The sequence below is a fragment of the Danio rerio genome, chromosome 25 (genome assembly GCF_052040795.2).
Source record: "Danio rerio strain M-AB ecotype USA chromosome 25, GRCz13ab, whole genome shotgun sequence".
NCBI lineage: Eukaryota > Metazoa > Chordata > Actinopteri > Cypriniformes > Danionidae > Danio > Danio rerio.
This window is the reverse complement of record NC_141045.1, coordinates 5,687,874-5,714,243: the sequence shown is the minus strand read 5'-3', so window position 1 is coordinate 5,714,243 and position 26,370 is coordinate 5,687,874. Positions and strand designations below refer to the sequence as shown.

At 37.5% G+C, this 26,370-nt stretch overlaps 1 protein-coding gene across 4 annotated transcripts in view; it reads right to left on the bottom strand.

Annotated features, from left to right (window-relative positions):
• Positions 1 to 2,436: 2,436 nt before the first annotated feature.
• Positions 2,437 to 26,370, bottom strand: part of LOC146719390 (uncharacterized) — a 41,167-nt gene continuing 17,233 nt past the window's right edge. The window contains exons 1-7 of one of the 4 annotated variants that reach the window (XM_087310290.1): positions 23,490 to 23,625; positions 17,078 to 17,186; positions 8,795 to 8,879; positions 8,614 to 8,707; positions 8,157 to 8,261; positions 4,407 to 4,538; positions 2,437 to 2,668 (exon numbers count right to left, since the gene is read on the bottom strand). In XM_087310290.1, the coding sequence (XP_087166416.1) occupies positions 2,599 to 2,668; positions 4,407 to 4,538; positions 8,157 to 8,261; positions 8,614 to 8,699 (393 nt within the window). In that variant the 5' untranslated portion in view covers positions 8,700 to 8,707; positions 8,795 to 8,879; positions 17,078 to 17,186; positions 23,490 to 23,625 and the 3' untranslated portion in view covers positions 2,437 to 2,598. 4 annotated transcript variants of the gene reach the window in all.

Below are 26,370 nucleotides of genomic sequence, written 5' to 3'. Positions count from 1 at the left end.
CAGCATCAAAACATACCTTACCAGAATGCTGTTTTTCCAGCAGGGATAATAGATCTAATCTAGCAAAACTGCTTTTATTTATGAACGGAATGTGCCAAAAGCAATGGACGGCGTTGTGATAGGGGACTGTCATTTCATATTCTAAATTTAGCAATGGTTTGGTCTGTAAATCAGCTCACACTCTATCCAAAAGTTCCAGTTTTTGCGACTAAACGATGGTTTATGGGGTTCAGGAAGTTCGTAGACTATTATCCTAAATTATTATTTATTGACGTGGCTTTCAGGACGGTTTATGACCGACTCTAGTAGTAGACATGCTAACTGCGCGCGTAAAAATCAAAACAAACAAAAACAAATTCAACATGCGTTAGTTTCGATTAACATTACAGTTTCAGATAACATCAAGCAAAGATATCTTATCAGCCTCTCATGTACCGTAATGGACCTACGTAGTATTGTTTCAACTTATTATAGACGAAAGACACGATAAGAAATGTTATTTCATAATTCAATAATCAAGGCTATATTTAGATATTCTTTCAGATATACGACCACCACAAATTATTATGACAACCCAGCAAAATTTGTAAGCTGACGTAACCTTAATACCTGTCAACATGGGGATGTGAAAATAAGGGATATGCCCACCATAATAAGGGACCCCCCCTCCCTCCTCCCTCCTCCTTTAAAAAAATCCCCAAATTACTAAATATGTTCACTTAGAGCTGTTTCTTTGTAAATAAACAGTTAAATGGTCAGTTATATGTTTTATTATTATTATTATTTACAATAGAAAAAAATAATTATATACATTAGCAGCAAATACATTAGCAAACAGTTCAGCTTATTAAAATTAATAGCTATTATAATGGAATAGAATCAAGCTATCAAATCTCATTAGCCGTTTCTTCACTGTATAACGTACATATTCTGATTAAAGAGCAATGAATGAATCTGATTACATTTAATAAGGTGTCACTTTAAAACTGCACACATCTAACAATATAAAGAAGGCATTCGACTGCTTTCCTAACTTTTCATTTATTATTACATTTAAGACGAAATTGGTTGTGTTTGAAAAAACAAAACAAAACAAAGATCGACATCTTTAGATATTATTATTATTAATTATGTGTATATGCCTGTTTAAACACGCACCCAAAAGCCAGACTTTTGCTCCGCTTCAAATTGCGAGTACAGAATCCGTTTGGGAAACAGCGTCTGTTTATCACTATGGAGCGCGTCAGCTGACAGTCACGCACTGCTATATGACTGTTTTGAGGATTGCATAGGAAGGGAGACGGCACCTGTAATGAAAAGGAAAGGGAATCGCGCCGTTTTATATTTATTTCAAAGTGTTTTCGTGCCTAAACAAAGCGAAAGCACAGAACAGACACACATTTAAGAGCAAGGGGCGACCCCTGGTGGTTCAGCGGTATGGGTTGCGTACAGGTTTCTTGCCACCCTTCAGAGAAACACTGAAAATAGGGGAGAAATACGGGAAAATACCTTTACGGGATGATAGCAGGACAGACCTGTAATATACAGGAGAATCCCGGGAAAGACGGGAGGGTTGACAGGTAGGCCTTAGCTATGTACATGAATTTTAATAGTTTATAGGCTAGTAGTCAATATAGTTCTCATTCATATTGTTACCAGACTCTCTTATTTCAGATTTAATTCAGATACACTGTTATTTTACCTCAAATTTATCTCAAACAGCACTTTTTAAGGAAATATGATTTAATAAACATACAATTTAATACTAGTCTACAATACAATGTTGTGTTTGTAGGCTATGCACTTGAATTGTGATAGTAGACCAATATCATTGGTCATAAAGTCCAGGCCCGTAGCCAGGAGGGGGTTCTGGTGGTTCGAAAGACCCCCCCCCCCCCCCCCCCCCGACAAAGCCCAAAATTTGACCCCTATATAAGCTCATTTATCCTTTTTTTTGGCTGCTTTTCCATCATAAATTGTGAAAATTATAGATAGAAGATTTAAGACAAATTAAATTATTAATTCTGCCTGAGGAAAGTTGAATGAGCTGGCCAGTTTTTTATTTACCCATAGGCTACAGCATTTATTTTTAAACAAGTTTTACCAGATTCCTATTTTTATGTAAATGATGGATGATAATACATTTGTATTTAAAAAATAATACATTTAAATGCCATAAATCTTATAACAATATTTATAAAACTGGATAAACTTACGGTTTAAATCCAAATTTGTAAATAAATACTGCAAAAATTGTTGACATTTTCAGAAAACTTTCAGTAGGCAGACTACGGACCAAGGGCTTTCCCTAGTAGCCTACTATAAAAAAGCTCTTACAAAAAGTCATTAAGTTATTGTCCAGCGTTAAATATATGAACCAGCACGTGCATATGAGGAGCTGAAGGTGTGGTGTTTCATAAACAAGACATGAGGCTGTTCTCAAATCCACAGTTTATTTGCATTTCACATGATATTGTGTTTGCATGACTACTTTACACTACAGTTTTGAGACATTTGGAGGGGGAAAGTTGTTTATTCAAATATATACAAACAGTTAATCTCAAGTGCATTCAAGCATGTCTTCAAACTTTTTGGTCTTCAGTGGTACATGTTTGGACATGAATGTCTCAACAGGGAAATCAAACCGTCTGAATCTCCACCAGCGCCACTGTGAAAGGAATCCAAATAAAACACACTATACATGTAAGTTTATAATGTCAGTCGTGCAAGATTATTTAATTTAAATCATCCTCAGATTAGTGACACATTAAACATTGGTAACATTATAGAAGCTTACTGTAAAGAGAAAATCTTGGTAACACTTTATAATAACTACACACTATGAATCATTTGTTAGGCCTTAGCTAATTGATTATTTAAGCAATAACTCTACATTTATAGACTGTGTTCTTGATTTAAAAGCACAAATATAATCAGCTTAATGAGTGTGTTTTCATGCTTTGTTAATGATTCACTTTTCATTAATAACCTTTGCACTATTTACAATCGGGTTATTAAAGAATAGTTACTTTTTAGGATCGTTCAGAATAAACAAAAATTAACAAAGTATGAAAACACACTCATTAACCAGATCATGCATGTGCTTTTAAATCAAGAACACAGCATTTGTACATGCATTTATAAACTGCTTACTAACGTCTATTAATGTACAGTTAATACTTAACAGATAATCAATTAATTATTTGCTAATGCCTAATAATTGATTCATAGTGTGAAGTTATTATAAAGTACTAATAAAAAGGCTTAAATGTAATGTAGATTTGTCATATATATATATATATATATATATATATATATATATATATATATATATATATATATATATATATATATATATATATATATATATATATATATACAACAGGGGTGACCAACCCTGTTCCTGGAGAGCCACCTTCCAGCAGATTTCAGTTGCTACCCATATCAAACACACCTGAACCAATTAATTAAGACCTGAACACCACGTGATAATTACAGGCAGGTGTGTTTGATATGGGTAGCAACTGAAATCTGCAGGAAGGTAGCTCTCCAGGAACAGGGTTGGCCACCCCTGATATACAACAATTTGTTGAAAATGTTACAGGTTTACATTGACACATTTAATGTTAACAGCTGATGCATGTTATGTATCATAAGGGTTTCTGATAACATTAATAAAATATAATAAAGTTGCACTGTACCTAAAGTGCAATGATCTCTTCAGTTTGTTTACAATCAATTTATTATATGTGAAAAATAATTAAGCTTGCTAATTGCTAAGGGAAATTATGTATGTGTGTAAATAACAAATATAAGACACAGCAGCAATTGCATATAATAAAAATGTATGCAAATGACATGACATGAATTTCACGAATAAAGATATATATATATATACATATATATATATATATATATATATATATATATATATATATATTTTTTTTTTAAATATATATATATATATATATATATAGATATTAATACAATTATTATTTATTTTTTATATAAAGGTTAATATATTAATATTATATTTATTAAAAAAATAATTGGAAAAAAGTTTCATAATAAAAAAATATATAATAAAAAAATTATAAATTCAGAGTTCTGAGTTATAAAGTCACAATTCTGAGTTGTAAAGTCTGAATTCTGAACACATATAATAATACAGCAAATATATTCAAACATATATGTACATTTTTTAAAGTCCAGTGGTTGAAAACAAATGAAACTATTAAATATTTCAAAATATATATTACATCAAAAATCCAAATATAAACCTGTACGTCATATATGCTATTTGGATATATTGCCATATCAGATTTCTATGTGGTGTATATTAGACATTCCAATCTACAGATACGTTATGTATTAGCGCTGGCAGGTCTGAGGACAGCCTGCTTTACCTTTTCTTGCTGCTCTCCTTGTGTTTCAAGTAAGAGCAGATGGATGTGATTTTAGCTTTGGATTTCAAGAGTTCGGCGTGTCTGTTTGTGAACTCAATATCCCCCAGCTGCCTCGTCTGAAGCCCAGATCTCCTGTACACATGCATTCAGTAATTAAATGTTAACTTGTGTACACAGTTTTCAATTAAAACACCATTTCCAAAGTAGATATTACAAGAGACAATCGGGGAAATACCAGTGTTGTCCACAAGGGGGCAGAATGCACTAAACTCAGGGGTGTCCTGGAGGGTCGGTGTCATAGAGAGTTTAACTCCAACCCTAATCAAACACACCTGAACCGGCTTATCAAGCTCTTACTAGATTTACTAAAAACTTCCTCGCAGGTGTGTTAAAGCAAGTTGGAACCAAACTCAGTAGACACCGGCCCTCCAGGACCTTAACTAATCGTGACAAGGCTACAAAAGTTGTTTATTAACCCTTTGATGCACAACATGGGTCTAAAGTGACCAGACTAAGTTTATTTTTTCTAAATCTTTGCAAGATTTTAACTTAATCACTTAGTATTCTAGTAATTCTCAGATAAACTTGTTTTTCATCAGCTCAAAGCCTTGTATTGTTGGTCACACTTTACAATAAGGTTCATTAGTTAATGTTAATTAATGCATTTACTAACATGAACAAACAATGAACAACACATTTACTACTGTATTTGTTCATGTTAGTTAACGTTAGTTAATGAAAATACAGTAGTTCATTGAGAGTTCACGTTAACTTATGGTGCATTAACTAATGTTAACGAACTTAAATGTTAATAATGCATTAGTAAATGTTCAATTATGATAAATAAGTGCTGTACAAGTGTTGGTTATGATTAGTTCATGTTAGTAAATGCATTAACTAATGAACCTTATTGTAAAGTGTTACCGTATTGTTTTGGTTTACTAACAATTTGAATAGAAATCATTCCCACTGTCACTACCCTTTTAATGCACACCATGGTTCTAAATTGACTCATATTATTTTCCTGTGTTATTTCTGTCATGGCTGAGCATTTTTTGGGCAGAATCTTAAAGTTAAATGCATTTTGTTGTTTATATTTACTGGTTTTCATGAAATATCTTGTTTTAAACTCACACAAATATTTATGTTTAGTACAGTTATTTTATTTGTACATCAGTTTTAAAATAAGTGTGTTAAATTACCCATATAGGAACCTTTGCTGTTGCCTACACTGTAAAAAAAATCCAATTTACAAATTGTTAACTCAGATTAAAATCGCAAGTCAGGTGGACATATTTTTGTGATCAGAGTTAAATTTGCTCGTAAAAATGATTTAACTGCATGCTGGAACTGTTTGTTCAAAGAAAGTAAAAAATTCTGTTGAGGAGCCTTTACATTTTGATTTCTTCATTTGAGCGTTTAGTAAAAAATAAAAAGTTGAGTTGACTTAAAACTTTAAAGCAACTGGCTGCAAAGAAATTTTGAGGTTATTAAGCTTCAGTGGTTGAAGCTGTGCCAAATGATTCCTTAAAATATACTTGACTTAAACCAGCCTTTACAGTCAACCTTAAAAAGATAATTAGGCACAACTTCCACCACTAAAGCTTAATAGACTCGACATTTCTTTGCAGCTGGTTGCTTTAAATTTTCAAGTTAACTCAACTTTTTATTTTTTTACAGTGTAATTGCTGCAAAAAGGAATGCATTTACTGCTAAACACTGTTCACCTGGCACACATTTCACAACTAAACATGGCTGATTCGATGCTTGTAAGTATATTTAAAAAAAGATTTTACATATGCATATTTATTTTATAGATAGAAATATATATTTTGAGAGAGACAGACAGACAGACAGACAGACAGACAGACAGACAGACAGACAGACAGACGAATAGATAGATAGATAGATAGATAGATAGATAGATAGATAGATAGATAGATAGATAGATAGATAGATAGATAGATAGATAGATAGATAGATAGATAGATAGATAGATAGATAGATAGATAGATAGATAGATAAAAGGCAATAGGTCACTGTATCTTTTTATTTTAGAAACAGATGTTGAAAACTGAAAAATGAGTCATTATTTGATTTTTGTTTTAAAATTTAAATAACAAAAATTGAAATTCAATGCTTTTTTATTTTGGTTTTTGAATATTAAAACGAAAAAAATTGATCGTTTTTCTTTTTTATGATGAAAAACGAAAAAGCTAAATTCAAAAATGATTTGATTTTTATTTTTTTATTTTGAAAAACAAAAAATAAAATCACCAAAAAACAAAAACGAATAATGACTTGTTTTTTTATATTCTAAAACCAGATAGACTCATTCACGGTGACGCAATGCTGACCTGCTAGCTTACTATATAGGCTATTATTTTTTCCCACTTAATAAAGTTATAAAAGGTATTTTCTTGTTATAACTGGACATATTTTCCTCATTAAGACAACGTATTTCTCATATAAGGGCCGATTATAGACTATATATTTATTTTTTGTTAGCATGTTTTACATGAAACAATCTTTATTTTGGCATTACATGCAAGCATTAGGTTGCTTTACTGAAAACTTTTCTGAAAAGAAAGTTTAAATATTATTGAAACCATAATACTTCTACTTCTCGAAGTTTAATCACGAGTCATTTCAAGTGAGGGAGGCATTAATACAGTTGTTCATTATGCACATTTCAATAACTCATAGTATTTTAAAATAAAAATGAACAATTAATTTAATCTGAAAGGAGGCATGATGCGCAAACACCCTGATAACCATCCAGTGTCTTTTAAAAACAGACTATCACTAAAGCTTGCAGATGAGTTGTAACCCACTATGGATAGTGGGTCTGTCCATAATTTCATATAGCCATGTGCAAATATAGCAGCAGATTTTATATATATATATAAAACTATAAGACGGAGAGATGAGCAATGATTCCAAACGAATGTCCAATGCTGGTGTCACTCCTAAAGAGGAAGTGATTTCAACAATAAACTTTATTTTCAGAAAACTGTTCAGCAATGCAAATAATGCAAATATCATCAATTATGTTGTTACATAGCCGGCTTCAATGAGGAAAATATGTATTAACAAAATCCCGTTATCGCAAGAAAAAAGATTTTAGAACATATTCAAGTGGAAAAAAAATAAGCATTGCGGCCTGTCTGGTTTCAGAATTTAAAAAAACATTATTTTTTATTCATTTATTCATTTTTTATCATTTATTCATTTTGTTTTCTGGTAATTTTATTTTTTGTTGTTCAAAATGAAAAATGAAAATTAAATAATTTTTGAATTTTGCTTTTCCATTTTTCATCATGAAAAAGAAAAACGAGCCGTTTTTTTTTTTCATTTTCGTTTTAAAATTCAATAACCAAAAATCAAAAAACGTATTGAATTTCAGTTTTCGTTTTTTAATTTTAAAGCGAAAATCAAAAAAGATACATTTATTTCTGGTGATTTTATTTTTTGTTATTTGAAATTAAAAAAATTAATTAAATAATTTTGGAATTTAGCTTTTTCGTTTTTCACCATGAAAAAGAAAAACGAGCCGTTTTTTTTGTGGTTGTTTTAAAATTCAAAAACGAAAATCAAAAAACGGCTCATTTTTCAATATCTGTTTTTAAAATAAAAATCCAATGACCAAAAGATAAAGATAAATATGGGTCAATTGAGACCCATGCTGTGCATTAGAAGAGGTTTTTCTAGCTTGTGCATCAAATGGTTAATAAAATCGATGAGACCCACCCGTCTCGGTCTGCAACAAACACATCTGCAGCATCTCTAGGAAACAACAGCTTTCTGGGAGAAAAGATGTCCGCATTTAAAATGCTGTCCTCTTCTCCGAGATACCTGCGATGATAAAAAGACAAAGCATAAATCAGCCGGCGATTCTCCTGAAGCTTTATCAACGCAAGAAAAAAAAAAGTTGAGCATGTTTCAGAGGAAATGACACGAGAAAATTGAAAATCTTATCACCTCCAGATGAAACAGAGGAGGAGTGGGATGAAGAAACAAAATGTACAGGAGAAAATCGAGCAAGGACAAGGAGATAAAGATCTAACAAGACTCGACAGGCCTGAAACCGCATGACTAGCCAAAGTTAAGAACTTCTGAGTTTCATTTTTTTATTTGAGAAACCGCAAAGGATCACACGGAGGTGTAATATTCAGGAGAGTATTTCTGAGGTTAATCGAGAACTGACCTGCCCAGAACTGGAAGGCTAGCCGCACACTGGATGAGAAATATCGCCAGGATGGAAACCTGCGTCAGAGTTGTGAGAACAGACATTTCCGTACCTTCAAAAAAGATGAGAACTTTTAGTAGTGAAAGACAAACCAGACACTCAAATATGAGACAGACTCTCGGTTGGAAACTTCACTCACCCTTTAGTTTGATGCTCCGCTGTCCCTTTAGTAATCGTCCAGTGGCTCTTCTCTGTTTTTTTTTATCCCCAGCCTTTTTGTAACCCTAAAGTCATTGATCGCCAAACGTCATCGTGAAGTTAAAGCTAGTTTTATTGGTCTGACTATTTGCTATTTGTCATCGGTTTTCTTACACTTACTGTGACAACCATGATGTGCGCGGTCATGCTAATAAAAATAAATATGATTAGCAGTGTTGACTTCCTAAATTAGCGGTGAATCGGTTGAGAAGGGCAGATTGCAAATAAATCAATGAGGAAGGAAAGATTGTGTGAGTGTGTGTGTGATATATAAAGATGAGGACGTACAATCACACACGCTTTAGTGAATGAACGACAGTGGTAAATGTGATTAAGGCTCTAGTGAACTGCTTGGTAACTAGGAATCAGTCTTATTACTTTTTTACTTCATTTTTTACTTATTACTTCAAAATTACTTTGAGCATCATCCAGCACCATTTCTTTTCGGCTAAGTCCCTTTATTAATCAGGGGTCACCACAGTGGAATGAACCGCCAACTTTTCCAGCATATTTTTACGTAACTAATTAAACCCCCCCCCCCCCCCCCCCCCAGCTTAACCAGCTAAAACCAGAGTAGACCAACCTGACCACATAGTGTTTGCGAACTGAAGAGCAGGGAGTGGGAGGAAACTTGCGCAAACTGAAGAGCGGGAGTGTTCCGGGAGACAGACCAAAATGGGAGATGGGTCTGAAATACAAGAGACTCCTGAGAAAAACGGGAGTGTTGGCAGGTATGGTTTAAGCTGGTCACCCAAGCTGGTTTTAGCTGGTTTCCCAGGCTGGTCATAGCAAGTTCGGCTGGTTTTAGAGGGATTTTGGACACTTTTTAGCTGGTTGGTCAGGTTGGTTGGTCTTAGCTTAGTTGGTCAAGTTGGTCGTCGCTGGTTTTAGCTGGTCAAGCTGGTTTTAACTGGTCTTAGCTGGTCAGGCTGGTTTTAGAGGGGTTTGGTCACCTTGTAGCTGGTCTTAGTTGGTCAGGTTGGCCTTAGCCAGTTTTAGCTGGTCAAATTGGTCTTAGCGGGTTTTAGCTGGTCAAACTGGCCTTAGCTGGTTTTAGCTGGTCAAACTGGCCTAAGCTGGTCAAACTGGCCTTAGCTGGTTAGACTGGTTTTAGAGGGGTAAGGTCACTTTTTAGCTGGCCATATTTGGTCAGGTTGGTCTACTCTGGTTTTAGCTGGTCAGGCTGGTTTTAGAGGGGTTTGGTCACTTTTTAGCTGGAGTTATTTGGTCAGGCATGTCTACTCTGGTTTTAGCTGGTTTTAGCTGGTCAAACTGGCCTTAGCTGGTTAGACTGGTTTTAGAGGGGTAAGGTCACTTTTTAGCTGGCCATATTTGGTCAGGTTGGTCTACTCTGGTTTTAGCTGGTCAGGCTGGTTTTAGAGGGGTTTGGTCACTTTTTAGCTGGAGTTATTTGGTCAGGCATGTCTACTCTGGTTTTAGCTGGTCAGGCTGGTTTTAGAAGGGTTAGCTCACTTTTTAGCTGCTCTTATTTGGTCAGGCTGGTCTACTCTGGTTTTAGCTGGTCTTAGCTGGTCAGGGTGGTTAAAGAGGGGTTTAGTCACTTTTTAGCTGCTCTTATTTGGTCAGGCTGGTCCACTCTGGTTTTAGCTGGTCTTAGCTGGTTTTAGCTGGTCAGGGTGGTTTTAGAGGGGTTTGTTCATTTTTTAGCTGGTCTTAGTTGGTCAGGTTGGTCTTCTCCGGTTTTTGCTGGTCAAGCTGGTCTTAGCTGGTTTTACCTGGTCAAGATTGTTTTAGTCAGGTCATGCTGGTTTTAGAGAGGTTTTTGCTACTTTTTTTAGTGGGTTTTAGCTGGTCAAGCTGGTTTTAGCTTGTCAGGCTGGTCTTAGCTGGTCAGGCTGGCTGGTCTTACTGGCCTTAGGTGGCTTTAGCTTTTTTTTTCAGCAGGGACACCTTTGTTACTGCGCAGCAACACACTACAAACACTGCAATTGCCTATCTACACAAAAATACTCAGATTACGCTAGCAAACACAAAGCAACACACTAAGAAATACTCAGAAACATATAAACTGTAGCATTAAAAACCCCAAACTAGCATTGTAGCACAAATAAAATATTAGCAGGGTTACATTAAGCCAAACAAAGTTTTGACATCATCTATTCACCAGTGTATGGTTCAAAAGACGATTGTGTCAATGAAAAACAAAAGTTTGAGAGTTAGCTTAGCAGGTTGATTTGAATAATTTCAGTTATTAGACAATATTATGGACAAAATGTTGTAGGAAAGTGGAATATAACTTCTAACTTATTATGAAAAATATTCACGCTTGCAAATGTTTGAATTTACACACTCAAAAGAGTAACAAAAACCAAAATCCACATGTACAGTCTCATAACACCCAGTAGTGGGCGCTGTGAAGTTATATATATTAGGTAAACTAGGAAACAGCACATTATTATTAATAATTAGCCCTGATGTATCGCACAATCAGGCCCGGATTAAGAACTCAGGGGCCCCTGGGCACATTATCTTGTAAGGCCCCCTACCTGGCCGCACCCCTATAGTTGAATTTAAAAAATAAGAATAATATAATAATTTTTAAATAAAATGAATCTATAATTTGTTGCCCACATATTTAAATAAATGATATATGTATTTATAGTCTGCAAAGATTTAAATTATTTTTCAAAGCATTAAATAAAAATACTAATAAAACTACATATATATATATTTTGCAATAAATATTTACAATATATATATATATATATATATATATATATATATATATATATATATATATATATATATATATATATATATTTTAAGGGTATTTTAGTGTATTGCTTTTACAAACTTACAAAGCATATTATTGCCATGGCATATAACGCACAATGCTTCTCCAATCCAGTTCTATGAATCTGAGTCTTTCATAATACAAACACTGATTTACTCTCTCTCCTCCTCTCTCTGTATTTTCTCTACTCTTCTCGTGATGAAGACTTGATTATAAACCTAAAAGTATCCGAAATCACACACACTATACCTCTTCTCTCCCCTCTCTCTCTCCTCTTCTGGGCCTTTCTCTCCCTCTCTCTCTCCCTTTCTGTTTGTCTCTCACACGATGAATCCAGTCCGCGCTGCGCTGCCGTTAGCCTCCTCCGCCTGGTTAATGCTAGCTACTCATCATTTAAAGTTAACGTCTTCTTCTGTACCCTCATTCTCCTGATCACGGGTCTGTTTAAAGAAGGTGTGTATGGAAAATGCCTCAATAAAGATGCCTCCTCTCCTCTTTCTCTCGCGTTTGCTAAATCCACTTGTCCACTCATTTTTGATCTATGACAGATATAACGTTACACTAAAGTCCGCTCAGTTTAGTGCGGGTTATTACAAAACTGACGTTTCCGCGCTTGACCAATTACAGCATTCTGTTTAGTTAAAGAAATTAAGGCAATTTAAATATAATAATAATATTAATATGTGACCGCGATTTTTTGCTCAGAGGAAATACAGTTGTCTGAGCAATATAGTTTTTGATAATTAGCCTATAATAAGGCTAAACATTATTAAATACCCACGAGACACTTGTGACTTTATATCACATTTGCATTATTTTTAAAAAATGTTTCTTTCCTGTTAAAAATAAATATATTTCCAATCTGATATGTAATGGGGAGAAAAAAAGTAGCACGAGTTCAACTGATGGTGGATTCGAACCGATGTTATGATTAATCGCGTCAAAAGATGATGCCGTGTGCCTTACAAGGTGCGCCACTGAAGATATATAAGTCCGCCGCTCTTTACTCATCTTGTCTCTATCAATCAGGCATCGATGGGCGTAAACGCTGAATAGCTTAGTCCAACTAGATGCGCTATTTGCAATTAGCCTAAAAAGACACTCCGAAATTGTCTTTTTTTTCTCCCCCCTCGCAGGGGCCCCTAGTACGCACGGGCCCCTGGGCCTGTGCCCATAAGGCCCATTGGTTAATCCGGCCCTGCGCACAATAAATACATATTACAAACTATACCTTTTATCAGTAGTTTGTAAAGAAGAACAGCATATTTTCTCTTCTTTTTAACACTCACTAAGTTATCCACAGCTACTTTCTTAAGCATATAATTTTGGACTCTAATTTGATGGTTCACAAATTCACTATCTTTATTTCATGAGGAAATAATGAGCGCTAAAGTTCTCCCAGAGGTTATTAAACACATTCGTCTCTGTTAAGATTGAGATAATAAACCGCGGAGACAGCTGGCGTGACCTCTTTATAAATCTTTAGACATATTTCCTAATAATACACCATTAGAGGAGATAAAAAGCGGTTGGTGAACCGGGGAAGACTGTGGTAATTATAACGCTGATTGAAACCTGAGCGTCCAGTAAATCAGAGAGACTCCAGATGATCATTTGTGAGAGATGGAAATGAAAAGGGCAGCCTGAACGGACACATTTGGAGATGGATATTGTGGTACTTCAGAATGATTGTTGAGCGTCATTTTGAGCCGATGTCTTAATGGAATAAAGCACTTTACATTTCCGACCGGCTGAGCTCACTTCATTCAGTTTAAGTGAAGGTTTCGATGAAGGATCTTTATCGAGAGTAATTTGGATACATACTCAGTAGCATATATGTCCTAAAGGGACAGTCCACTTAAAAACATATATTTCTACAATATTTTTTTAAGGTGGTTTGGGGAAAAAGCAGACATTGAAATCCATAGTAGAAACAAACTATTTACTGTAAAAAATGCTGGCTTCCAAACAATTCATTCATGTTGTCCCAACACAAATCGATTAGGTTTACTTAACAAATTTGAGCGGTTTGAACATTAAACAATTGAGTCGTCCCCAAAAAAACCTTAAGAATCGTGTTGTTTCAGCTAATTTTTAAATAAGTAGTTTGAACAATCAGTAATATATTTTATATATTGGAAGTCAATATATTGACTTCTTGCCGGTTTTTTTTTTGTTTGTTTTTTTTCGTTCTTGACATTCTTGCAGGACTCCCAGAGTTCATTAAGATTCTTTCGATGTCTCCTCCTTCATCTTACCCCAGACATGTTCAATAATGTTCATGTCTGGAGAATTTGCTCTCTCCTGTGGTTTGTAATAGACGACCCGACCAAATTTTTTTGTGGCGCGGGAATAAATTTCCAAATAAAGCGCGGGAGCCGGGCCCGGATTGGCTAATCGGGAGGAGCGGGAGAATTCCTGGTGGGCCGGTCCGTTTTTTGGCCGCGAGGGCTGGTGTACCTACACTGAAAAAAATTATTCAAAGACGATTCCTTGGATCTACTCAATTCTTTTACGTTAAGAGGTTGTAAACAATTTATTTGGGCTGAATTTAAACAAACAAATTAAGTTGAACATTATCAAATTTAATTTGTTTGTTTAAATTCAGCGCAACTAAATTGTTTGTAACAGTTCTGCATGCAACACTTTTTTAGTGTAGCTGCTTGCACTCTCAGCAGTCAGCAGTTTTTTATTTGACCATAGCCTCACTCTTTTTATTCATTATTTTGCCGCAGCTCCGCTCTTTTTGTTTTGTTTTTTTTCTCGCAGCCCCGTGAGCAAAATGCAGGCTGCAGGTTAATGATGACGTAACTATCATTCAACCCCAAACAGCGGCACCTTAGTGAATAAAAGAATTCGAATAATTCATATCAATGAATATTACACCTGCTCAATGAACAACAGACGACATAAGAAACACATAACTTCTCCTTCATAACAGCACCATTGTGGTCCAGTGGTTAGTGGTTAAATCTATGTATAACGCTGATGAAGAATGCAATGTGGGAAAGGAGAATTGTGGCAAAAAAAGAGAAAATGGTGATGAATGTATGGGGAATTTTTAAGATGAAAATGGAAAGATATGTGGAATAACTATGTATATTATAAAAACGAGAACATTTTGAGTGAGCTGCACAAATATCTGACGGACAAAGCATGTAAACTTTTTAAAGAAATGAACTGGAAATTACCACAGTTTTAATGTTTTGAATATGAAATGATCTTTTAATGTCTGTTTTATTATGATTTACTGTATAAGATTGTAATTGAAATTATTTCAGTAAAAAAAAAAAAAAAAGTTAGTGTGTTAAGATACGACGCTGCTGACCCGTGTTTGATCCTCATCTGAGTGATTATTATCATTATTATTTGTATTTTTTTTTTTTATTAAGACATGTAATACTGTTAAGGTTGTTGAATATTTGCTCCTGGCGGGAGCGGTCGGTAACTGGTGTAATTTGAATAGGACTGGGTGGTTTAACAATATCGCTTCCGACTCCTGAGCGAGCGAGCACGCGTATGAATGTATGTGAATGAGACAACGTGATGCTGTGTTTAGCTTGATTGTTGTTGTCTATGTGTGTGTGTATGTGTGTATGAGAGAGAGAGAGAGCTTGGTGCTGTCTATGTGTGTGAATGAGAGAGAGCGTGATGCTGTCTGTGTGTCACTTGCTTGTACTGTGTCTCTAAGAGTGTGTGTGTTTATACAGAGGGCTTGTTATAGGCTGTCTGGACTCTGTATCACTGGAGGTTTTCGGTTTTGTTCACCCGTTTGTTTTTCCTTTGGTAAACTACTCTTTACGGGAAGTGCCATGGGATTTTTAATGATCACAGAGAGTCAGGCCCTCGGTTTAACATCTCATCTGAAAGATGGCGCTCACTAACAGAATAGTGTCCCCTTCACTATACTGGGCCATTAGGACTCACACACACCATGGATTGGGCGCCCCCTGCTGGCCTCACTAACTCTACTTATAAACAGCAACCTAGTTTTCCCATGTGACAGGTACTGACCAGTCTCTGGCTGTAGGATGATATGGCTGTGGCCTTCACAATGGCTGCATCCAGGTACTATTGAGTGAGAGTGTGAGAGAGATAGTGTGTTTGAATCAGTGTTTTTGTGTGTCTGTGTGTATGTCTGTGTATATGAGAGAGTGCGTAAGTATGTGTATGAGTGCAGGAGTGGACTGGGACAGCACTTTCAACCTGGTAAAGTTATTGGGGTGGGGGGGGGGGGTATGGTGGGGTGGGTTGGTGTTGAAGCGTGATGTTTATGAAAAGCAGGGTGGGGGGATGAGAGTGTCTGTGTTTGTGTGCATATGTGTTTGTGTGTGTGTGTTTGAATGAGTTAGCGTTTGTGTGTCTTTTTCTGTATGTGAGTAAGGGTATGTGTGTGGCTGTCAGTGTGTGTGAGTGAGCTTTTGTGTGTGTGTGTGTGTGTGTGTGTGTGTGTGTGTTTGAGTGAGTGTGTGTGTGTCTGTTTGAGTGAGTGTGTGTGTGTGCATATGTGTTTGTGTGTGTTTGTGTGTAAATGAGTTAGCATTTATGTATTTTTGTGCGTGTGTGTGTGTCTTTATGTGTATGTGAGTAAGGGTATGTGTGTGGCTGTCATGTGTGTGAGTGAGTTTTTTATGTGTGTGAGTGTGTGTGTGTTCGAATGAGTGAGCGTGTGTGTGTAAATGAGTTAACGTTTGTGTATTTTTGTGTGTGTGTGTGTGTTAATGTGTATGTGAGTAAGGGTATGTGTGTGGCTGTCAGTGTGTGTGAGTGAGCTTTTATGTGTGTGTGTACGAGTTTGTGTGTGGGCTTGAGTGTGTGTGTGTGTGAATGAGTTAGCGTGTGTGTATCTTGTGTGTGTGTGTTTAAGTGTATTTGAGTAAGGGTATCTGTGTGGCTGTGAGTGTTTTTGTGTGAGCTTTTCCGTGTGTGTGTGCGCGTGTTTGAGTCTGAAAGTAAGATGTGTGTCTGTCAGTGTGTGTGGTCGAGTGTTTGTGTTTGTGAGTTAGTGTTTATGTGTGTCTGTTTGAGTGAGTGTTTATGTGTATATGTATTTGTGTGTGTACGAGTATGTAAATGAGGGTATGTGAGTGTCTGTCAGTGTGTGTGTGTGTGTAAGAGGGAGTGAGTATTTGTAAGCGTTTATGTGTATGTGTGTGTATTTGTATCTGTGAATGAGGGTATATTTGTGTCTGTCAGTGTGAGTGCAGTTGTGTATGTGTCAGTGTGTGTGTGTGTGTGTGTGTGAGCATTTATGTGTATGTATTTGCATCTGTGAGTGTAAGAATGTGTGTGTCTGTCAGTATGTGTTTGTATCTGTCAGTGTGTGCGTGTCTGTGAGTGTGTGTATGTCTATCAGTGTGTGTGTCTGCAAAAGAGCCTATAATCAAAACCTACACCACGACACAAATAAACAAGCACCCGCACAGCGAAAGATGTTCATGCAACAGATCCCACCACATGACCGTTTACCCATAATGCCCTCCTGCTGTCGTATAAATGCCCCGGCTGAGCCAAAACCAATCTCGGTAAGAGTAGCAGAGCAGACGAACACAACAGCTGCACCGGTGCCGTCGGCCATCTGTGAACACACACACACACACACACACACAAAAACGCAATCAAAAAACACACAGCACAGTGTATCGCTCAGTTAGGAGTGTTTTCCTTCACACACATCATAACGCAAACACACAGATGACGTCCGCTCAGGAACAGGTGGCTCGCTCAGCATTCATGACGCTCACTTGAAGCTTAAAGGGGTTTGAACCCGTGACCGAGCGGTTAGTAACGCAGATCAGTAATTCTTCATTTTGGTTCAGGACTCTGCTTTGACATTGGCAGCAACCTATGGGCTGGGCGACATGGCACAAATGCAAACTCGATCATTGTTTTCCATATTGAAAAATAACAAAACATTTCGAGATACACTCACTGGCCACTTTATTAGGTACACCTGTCCAACTGCTCGCTAACGCGAATTTCTAGTCAGCCAATCCCATGGCAGCAACTCAATGCATTTAGGCATATAGACATGGTCAAGACGATCTGCTGCAGTTCAAACCGAGCATCAGAATGGGGAAGAAAGGGGATTTAAGAGACCGTGGCATGGTTGCTAGTATTTCAGAAACTGCTGATCTACTGGGATTTTCACGCACATCTATCTCTAGGGTTTGCAGAGAATGTAAATAAGAAGTGAGCTGGAGTTCTGTGGGCGCAAATGGCTTGTTGATGTCAAAGGAGAATGGCTAGACTGGTAGAAAGGCAACAGTGACTCAAATAAGCACTCCGTACAGGTCTGCAGAAGAGCATCTCTGAACACACAACACATCCAAACATGAGGCAGATGGGCTACAGCAGCAGAAGACCACACCGGGTGCCACACCTGTCAGTTAAGAACAGGAAACTGAGGCTACAATTCACACATGCTCAGCAAATTGGACATTAGAAAAATGGAGAAACGTTGCCTGCTCTGATGAGTCTCCATTTCTGCTGCGACATTCAGATGGTCGGGTCAGAATTTGGCGTTAACAACATGAAAGCATGGATCCATGCTGCCTTGTATCAATAGTTCAGGTGATGGTGGTGTACTGGTGTGGGGGATATTTTCTTGGCACACTTTGGGCCGTTTAATACCAACTGAGCATCGTGTCAACGCAACCGCCTACCCTGAGTATTGTTGCTGTCCATCTCTTAATAACCACAGTGTACCCATCTTCTGATGGCTACTTTCAGCAGGATAATGCACCATGTCATAAAGCGTGAATCATCTCAAACTGGTTTCTTGAACATGACAATGAGTTCACTGTACTCAAATGGCCTCCACAGTCAGCAGATCTCAATCCAATAGAGCCCTTTTGGGATGTGGTGGAACAGGAGATTCGCATCATGGATGTGCAGCCGACAAATCTGCAGCAACTGTGTGATGCTGTCATGTCAATATGGAGCAAAACCTCTGAGGAATATTTCCAGTAGCTTGTTGAATCTGTGCCATGAAGTTTTTTTTTTTTTTAATATAACTTTTTATAGACTTTATATAAATGTCTATATAGATTTTATACATTTTATATTGGCTTTAATTTTCCCGAGTCAGACTAGAATTGTTTCTGAAATAAAATAAATTAAACTTTTTAGTTTTTACTTTTTATGTATGAGTTTTTATGTGTGTGTTTTATATTTTATATTAAATTTTAAGTAAAATTTGTCTTAATTTTAACTTTCATTAAACGTTACGCACATATATTTTGGCAGTTTTATATATAATTTGAAGAACAGGTTTTAGTGTTTTCGCACCAATCTGCATAAAAAAATGTGCCTTTTAAAGTACAATAATTACAAAATACATCACTTTTTTACATTTTATATATATATTATGTGTGTGTTAATATTTTTTATTAAAGTAAGTTGGGCACGTGGTGGCGCAGTGGGTAGCACGTTCGCCTCATAGCAAGAAGGTTGTTGGCTCCAGCTTCGGCGTTTCTGTGTGGAGTTTGCATGTTCTCCCCGTGTTGGTGTGGGTTTCCTCCGGATGCTCTGGTTTCCCCCACAAGTACAAAGACATGTGCTATAGGCGAACTGGGTTGGCTTAATTCTCTGTAGTGTATGTGAATGAGTGTACATGGGTGTTTCCCAGTGATGGAAGGGCATCCGCTGCATAAAACATGTGCTGGATAAGTTGGCGGTTCATTCTGCTGTGGCCACCCCGGATTAATAAAGGAACTAAGCCGAAAAAGAAAATGAATTAATGAATAAAAGTTTGAGTAAGTTTTTACATATATTCATAACAGTTTTATATTTAATTTGAAGTAACAAGTTTTATTTTTTTATTTTTTTTTGCACCAAAAAATACATTTAACAGTTCATTTTTTTAAATGTTATGTATAGTTTTTCATGTGCTTTTTCATTTTATATTAAATTTCAAGTAAACATGGTTTTAATTTTAGGTTTTAGTAAACTAAATTTTTTTTTGGCATATATTTTAACAATTTAAAGCAGGGGTCACCAATCTCGGTCCTGGAGGGCCGGTTTCCCTGCTGGGTTTAGATCCAACTTGCCTCAACACACCTGCCTGGATGTTTCAAGTATACCAAGTAAGGCCTTGATTAGCTTGTTTAGGTGTGTTTGATTAGGGTTGGAGCTAAAATCTGCAGGACACCGGCCCTCCAGGAACAAGTTTGGTGACCACTGATTTAAAGTAATGGGATTTAGTTTTTTGCACCAAAAAATGCCTTTAAAATTAGTAAAACTATTGTTTTTAAAGATAGCTTTTTATGTTGATAAGCTTTATTTTTAAATAGAATTATATAGTAAAATTTTATTAAAAGCATTAGCAACCCTGCTCAATTTAAACTGCAGCTTTTCCTCTGTGTTGATGAAACTGTGTGTTTTATTTCCAGTCTTCTCCTGACGTTTAGATTGAATGTTATTGTCCTGCTGACAGTCAGTGTTTTTATAAGAACACTATTTAAGCTTTAATCTGACATTAATGAGAAGGAAATGAGATTGCGCAGATGATAAAAAATAGCTTCATATGTCACTTAATAACAACACAGCAATTTATGCTGCATTTCCTCTGACTCAAAGTAGAATATCAAAATCAAAATGTCAAGATTATAATTGTGGCGTTTACTTTCTGTCTAGAGTGAAAAACAGCTAATGCTTACAGTCACTGAACACATCAAAGGGTTTTACCATCTTAGATACACAGAACAGTTTTACTTTAATATTCTGTAAATTACTAATCAGTTCCATCTGTAATACATGCAAAATGTGCTAAATTGTCACTCAATATTGTCCCAATAAAAAAAATAATAAAAAAAATTTTAGATATTTTTGCACAACACCATTTTAAACAAAATAAATGTCAAAATTTGTATATGTTTTGGCAGATTTTACACAACATTATGGGGGATTGAAACATACAGGCTCTTTAAAATGTGCCAAACTTTCAAAGTGCCAGTTTAAATCCATGTAAACTACAAGAAAGATTTTGTGAAAACCAAGATGCACAACAGATGTATGTTAATATAAAACAGGATCTAGTTTGACCTGGTCAGATTAGATGAGTTGAGATTTTGTTGCTGAGATATCAAGAAGATGCAGATTAGAGCAGAGGCCATCTAACCAATCAGAGCAGAGCAAAGGCCATCTGACCAACAAGAGTAGAGGCTATCTGACTAGTGAGAGTAGAGTATATGGGCCAGCCAACCAATTATATTACAGTAGAGGCCACCTGACCAGTCAGAGCAGAATAGGAGCAGTCAGACCAATCAAAGCAGAGTAGAAGCCATCAGACAAATCAAAGCAGAGTGGAAGCCATCTGACCAATCTGAACAGATTAGGAGCCATTTGACCACTCAGAGCAGAGTAGGAGCCATCTGACCAATCAGAGCAGAGTAAGAGCCATCAGACCAATCAGAGCAGAGTGGGAGCCTTCAGACCAATCAGAACAGATTAGGAACCATCTGACCAATCTGAGGAGGGTGGGAGCCATCAGACCAATCAAAGCAAAGTAGAAGCCATCATATCATTCAGACCAGAGAAAGAGATATCACACCAATCAGAGCAGAGAAGGAGCCATTAGACCAATCAGAACAGTTTTGGAGCCATCTGACCAATCAGAGTAGAGTAGGAGTCATCAGACATATCAGAACAGATTAGGAGCCATCTGACCAATCAGAGCAGAATGGGAGCCATCAGACCAATCAAAACAGAATGGGAGCCATCAGACCAACCAGAGCAGAGATGGAGCCATCAGACCAACCAGAGCAGAGATGGAGCCATCAGACCAATCAGAGCAGAGAAGGAGCCATCAGACCAATCAGAGCAGAGATGGAGCCATCAGACCAATCAGAGCAGAGAAGGAGCCATCAGACCAACCAGAACAGTTTAGGAGCCATCTAACCAATAAGAGTAGAGTATGAGACATCAGACCAATCCGAACAGATTAAGAGCCATCAGACCAATCAGAGCAGAATGGGAGCCATCAGACCAATAAGAGCAGAGTGAAAGCTATTAGACCAATCAGAGCAGAGTGGGAGTCAACTGACCAATCAGAGCAGAGTAGCAGCCATCAGACCAAGCAGAGCAGATTAGAAGCCATTAGACCAATCAGAGCAGAGAAGGAGCAATCAGACCAATCAGAGCAGAGTGGGAGCCATCTGACCAATCAGAGTAGAGTTGGACCCATTTGGACAATCAGGGAAAAACATATTTGGGTCATCTAACCAATCAGAGCAGATTAAAGCCCATCTGACCAATCAGAGCAGAGTAGGAGCCATCAGACCAATTTTTAGAGTCATCTGACCAGAAAAAAAGTCGAGCAGAGGCCATCTGACCAATCAAAGCAGAAGCCATATGATGACAAATCAGAGCAAAGTATAGGGGCCATCTGACCAATGAGAAAAGAGTAAAGACAATATGAAAAATCAGAGCATTGGGGCATTAAACCAATCAGAAAAAAGCTGATGCTCCAATTTATAATATAAGAAATTAAAGTGTTTTTTTGACTTCATATCTGAACCTATTGCGTAATAAGGACATTTTTAGACAAAATTAAATGTATTTCTATATTTAAAAAATTTCAATCAAACCTTTAGAAAAAATTGTAACCCTTAGAATGCAAAACAATAAGAATAAATCCTTTAGAAAAAGCCACTTGTGCAGATAATCCTCTTTAACAATAACTGACAGTGAACTAATGGTGTGCAAGAGAAACAAACGCAATTAATGCAAATATATAATCAATACACACATCAGATTATTAAAAAAATGCACCAAATTAGTAAATGTTATTTACATTTTGGCTCTACAAATCAGCAGAAATTTTATATCTAAAAGGTTAATCCGTCTCTCCAACCTGAAAAGGTCAAAGCGTTGCTCAAAGATTTATTATAATGCAGATGAAACCTACACAGATAATCCGTAAAACAGATTATGACACAGTGCAGGGCGCCACACAGGCCGCTTTTCACTGGCTGCCTACCGGACGACTTGTCGCCGGCCATATGGGATAGAAAAATGCTGGTCTTGGAAACCGCAAACCTGAATTAAAAAGCCAGATGACAACATTTAGCATCATTTGGTCAAATCTGAAAGCCATTCTGGATGAAAGCAGCTTCCACCGTTCCCTGATCTGGAGTGAACACTAATCATGATGACAATGTTGATTATGATTATGATGTCATCAGTGACTACTTAGCTGGAATGGATTATAGAGGCTTGCCAATCCTAATAAAAATGACTAACAAATTATGCATGCGTTATCTAATTTCACTACCTTTTTGGGGGGTGGGATTTCGTCCTTTGTTTTGCACCGGCCATTGTAACCAAAACACTGTCGATTTATTGTACTATGAGCCACTGTGCCTAATGAATGGCACTCAAAGACCGGATCTCAGACACAAAGAGACACACCAGACACCTGCGTGAACTTGCACACAATGAACGCAGCGCTAATTTGTTTAGACAAATGCTTAACTGCCCATTTTACAAACCACAAACACACAAACCATTGTTTCAATGCGGTGCTTTGAGAAACGCACACAGACCGCCGCTGCCGTAACAAAAAATGGTTTTGAATGACATAATAATGATTATTATTAATTATACAAGTTAGTCCCTTTATTCATCAGGGGTAGCCACAGTGGAATGAATTGCCAATTATCCCAGCATATGTTTTACACAGTGGATGCCCTTCCAGCTGCAACCCAGTACTGGGAAACATCCATGCACACTCATACTCTATGTGAAGTTTAATTCTAAACTAATTTCGAGAGGATCTTGTGCTTATGTTATGATTTACACGGCTGGCCCTACGTTAGCTAACGCATGATTCACCAATCAGACGATTCCTAACGTAGTATAAATAACCAAAGCATCTTACCTTAGTCGTCTTCGTCTTGAAGAATCCCCCCTTCCACCCCCCTCCTCCTCTTTTTCCTCTATGGAGCAGCACGACGGCCCAGTGCTAGCACTGTTGCCTCACAGCAAGAATGTCTCTGATTCGGGTCTTTACCCGGACAGTTCACATTTCTGCGCAGAGTTCATGTTCATCCCGTGGGTTTACCCCAGGTTCTCCGGTTTCCTCCCACAGTCCAAAAGATGAGACATGGGTAAATTGACTAAACTAAATCAGCACAATTGACGAATTTCACCAGCAGCATACTCTCACAGCAATCCTTAAGTAGCTGGGGGGAGGGGGGTTCTTAAGATCTACCTGAGCTTAAACTCCCCTCTCGTACTGCAAACAGGAGGGAGCCCCTGGCTTGAGAATCTTATGAGCTCAGGGCTCTCTCCTGGGACAGCATGTGAAGGTCTTGAAGACCAATTTAGTTTATCCAATTCACCTATAGACCTTTTTCTTGGAACGAAAAATTACCCATTATGCTTTGCGTGTATGCGCAAGGAGAATGAACCGAACCGAACTTCCGGTCGGCAGCTAATGCGTGTAAACAGTCACATTTGGACAGCTTTGAAACGATAGTTTTAATCTATTTTACCTGCTTTTATCCTCTTTGAACTAATACTGTTGTCCATCAGCACCATCTCCTGGACTGATCATTTAAAGAAATGCGATCTAATAGGATGGAAAACAGCTGCTGTGTGGCGTTTTCCCCTCGTTGTCAGACGGTATCTTCTGCAGTTTAAATGAAGCCTCGTCATCGCTAAAGTCAACAGTTTCTCTTTCTTTCAAATATATAACCAGCCCAAACAAATGTAATTCACCAAAATGTTTGACACACACACGTAGCCTGTACTGTGCCACTGACACACTGATTTCCCTACTGAAAAAACAGCTTAAACCAGCCTAGGCTGGTTGGCTGGTTTTAGCTGGTCGACCACGCTGGTTTTAGAGGGGTTTTGGCCATTTCCAGGCTGGTTTCCAGCCATTTCCAGCCTGGTATTAGCTGGTCAGGCTGGGAGATGACCAGCTAAAACCAGTTTGACCAGCCTAGCCAGGCTGGGAGCCCAGCCAAAACCAGCTATATCCAGCTTAAACTAGGCTGGTCAAGCTGGTTTTAGCTGGATTTAGCTGGTCATTTTCCAGCCTGACCAGCTAAGACCAGGCTGGAAATAGCTGGAAACCAGCCTGGAAATGGCCAAAACCCCCTCTAAAACCATGCAGGCTGGTCGACCAGCTAAAACCAGCCAACCAGCCTAGGCTGGTTTAAGCTGGATTTTTCAGCAGGGTTAATAACTGTGACAAAGTGAAAATACAGGCGTGTCATTTCGAAATGACAGAAAAACACAAACCGTGGTAAAAAAAACACAATTGGCTCGCGATTAGAATGAACAGCAAATCAGCCAGCAGAGTGTCAATAACAGACTTTTATTGGTCATTTTTGTAAATTGCATGACTTACATATCTGTTAAGTTTCATGCCAGTTCTCTGGTTTGCTCTCTCTCTCTCTCTCTCTCTCTCTCTCTCTCTCTGTGTGTGTGTCTGTGTATGTGTGTTAAAGAGCCGCTGCGCTAACACTATTTCTGACGGCAGACACGTGAACTAGGAGAACTTTTTTCTCGTATTTCTGACGCGCGTGAACCACATGTGACAGATTATAACGGCTTTAACAGACACATTTCTAAGTTGTGTGTCACAAAAACACTCTGTTATCTTTTAAAAACGTCATTGAAACCCATTTTCGGAGCGCAAATTACCAGTTGTACACGCTGTAAACGGAAGTTTTTAGCATTCTACCGGAAGACGCTGGTCGCTATGGCGCCCTCCATGCAGCAGCCATGAAAAAGGTCTATAGCACACGTGATTGGACTGTGGGGGAAACCGGAGGAAACACACAATAACATGGGGAGAACATGCAAACTCCACACAGAAATGCCAACTGACCCAACCGAGGCTCGAACCAGCAACCTTCTTGCTGTAAGGCAACAGTGCTAACCACCCATGGAAACAATTATTGTGAAATATGCAGAATCCAAATTACAATTTGACATTTAAGACATGATGAAGTTCTGAGTGTGTTTCGCATAGGTGCGTGGGCTTGATAAACCACCTGTTGAAAACACACTCTTTCATCTTTCTGTCATTTTAACCGACACTTGGACCAGTTTTGCATATTTGCACCAGACAGTTTCCTACAATCACTCAACATCACTAAAACACTGCATTTACGAAGTGGGCTTCACACAGGTGAGTGGGTTTGACAAACCACCTGTAGAAACACTTTTCTCTCTAAACTCTCTCTTACTCTACCACCTAATTCCCCGAGAACTTACAGTTCCATAATGAGCACTTGTTGTGTGTATTGTCTCTTTTTGCTGAATCGCTGAATGCCTCCTCAATCGTAAGTCGCTTTGGAAAGAAGCGTTTGCTAAATGTGATATAAATGAGATTTAATAGATTCAAAATCACTAGCTAACAAATACTGAATGATAGAGGCTATAATGATATTAAGATATCACATGAAAATTATTTGAGATGACATTTCATGGTGCCCAGAAATTGTCTAAATGTTATTTGTTTTTTTAATTGATTTACTGCACTTGAAATAATATTATCCACTCACAATATAAAGAATTTAAGAGGATAATTAACTTCATTAAAAACATTCATTTTTCTTCGGCTCAGTCCCTTTATTCATCAGGGGTCGCCACAGCGGAATGATCCGCCAACTTATCCAGCATATGTTTTATGCCCTTCCAGCTGCAACCCAGTACTGGGAACATCCATACACACTCATTCACACATACACTACGGATAATTTAGTCTATTCAATTTACCTATAGTGCATGTGTTTGGACTGTGG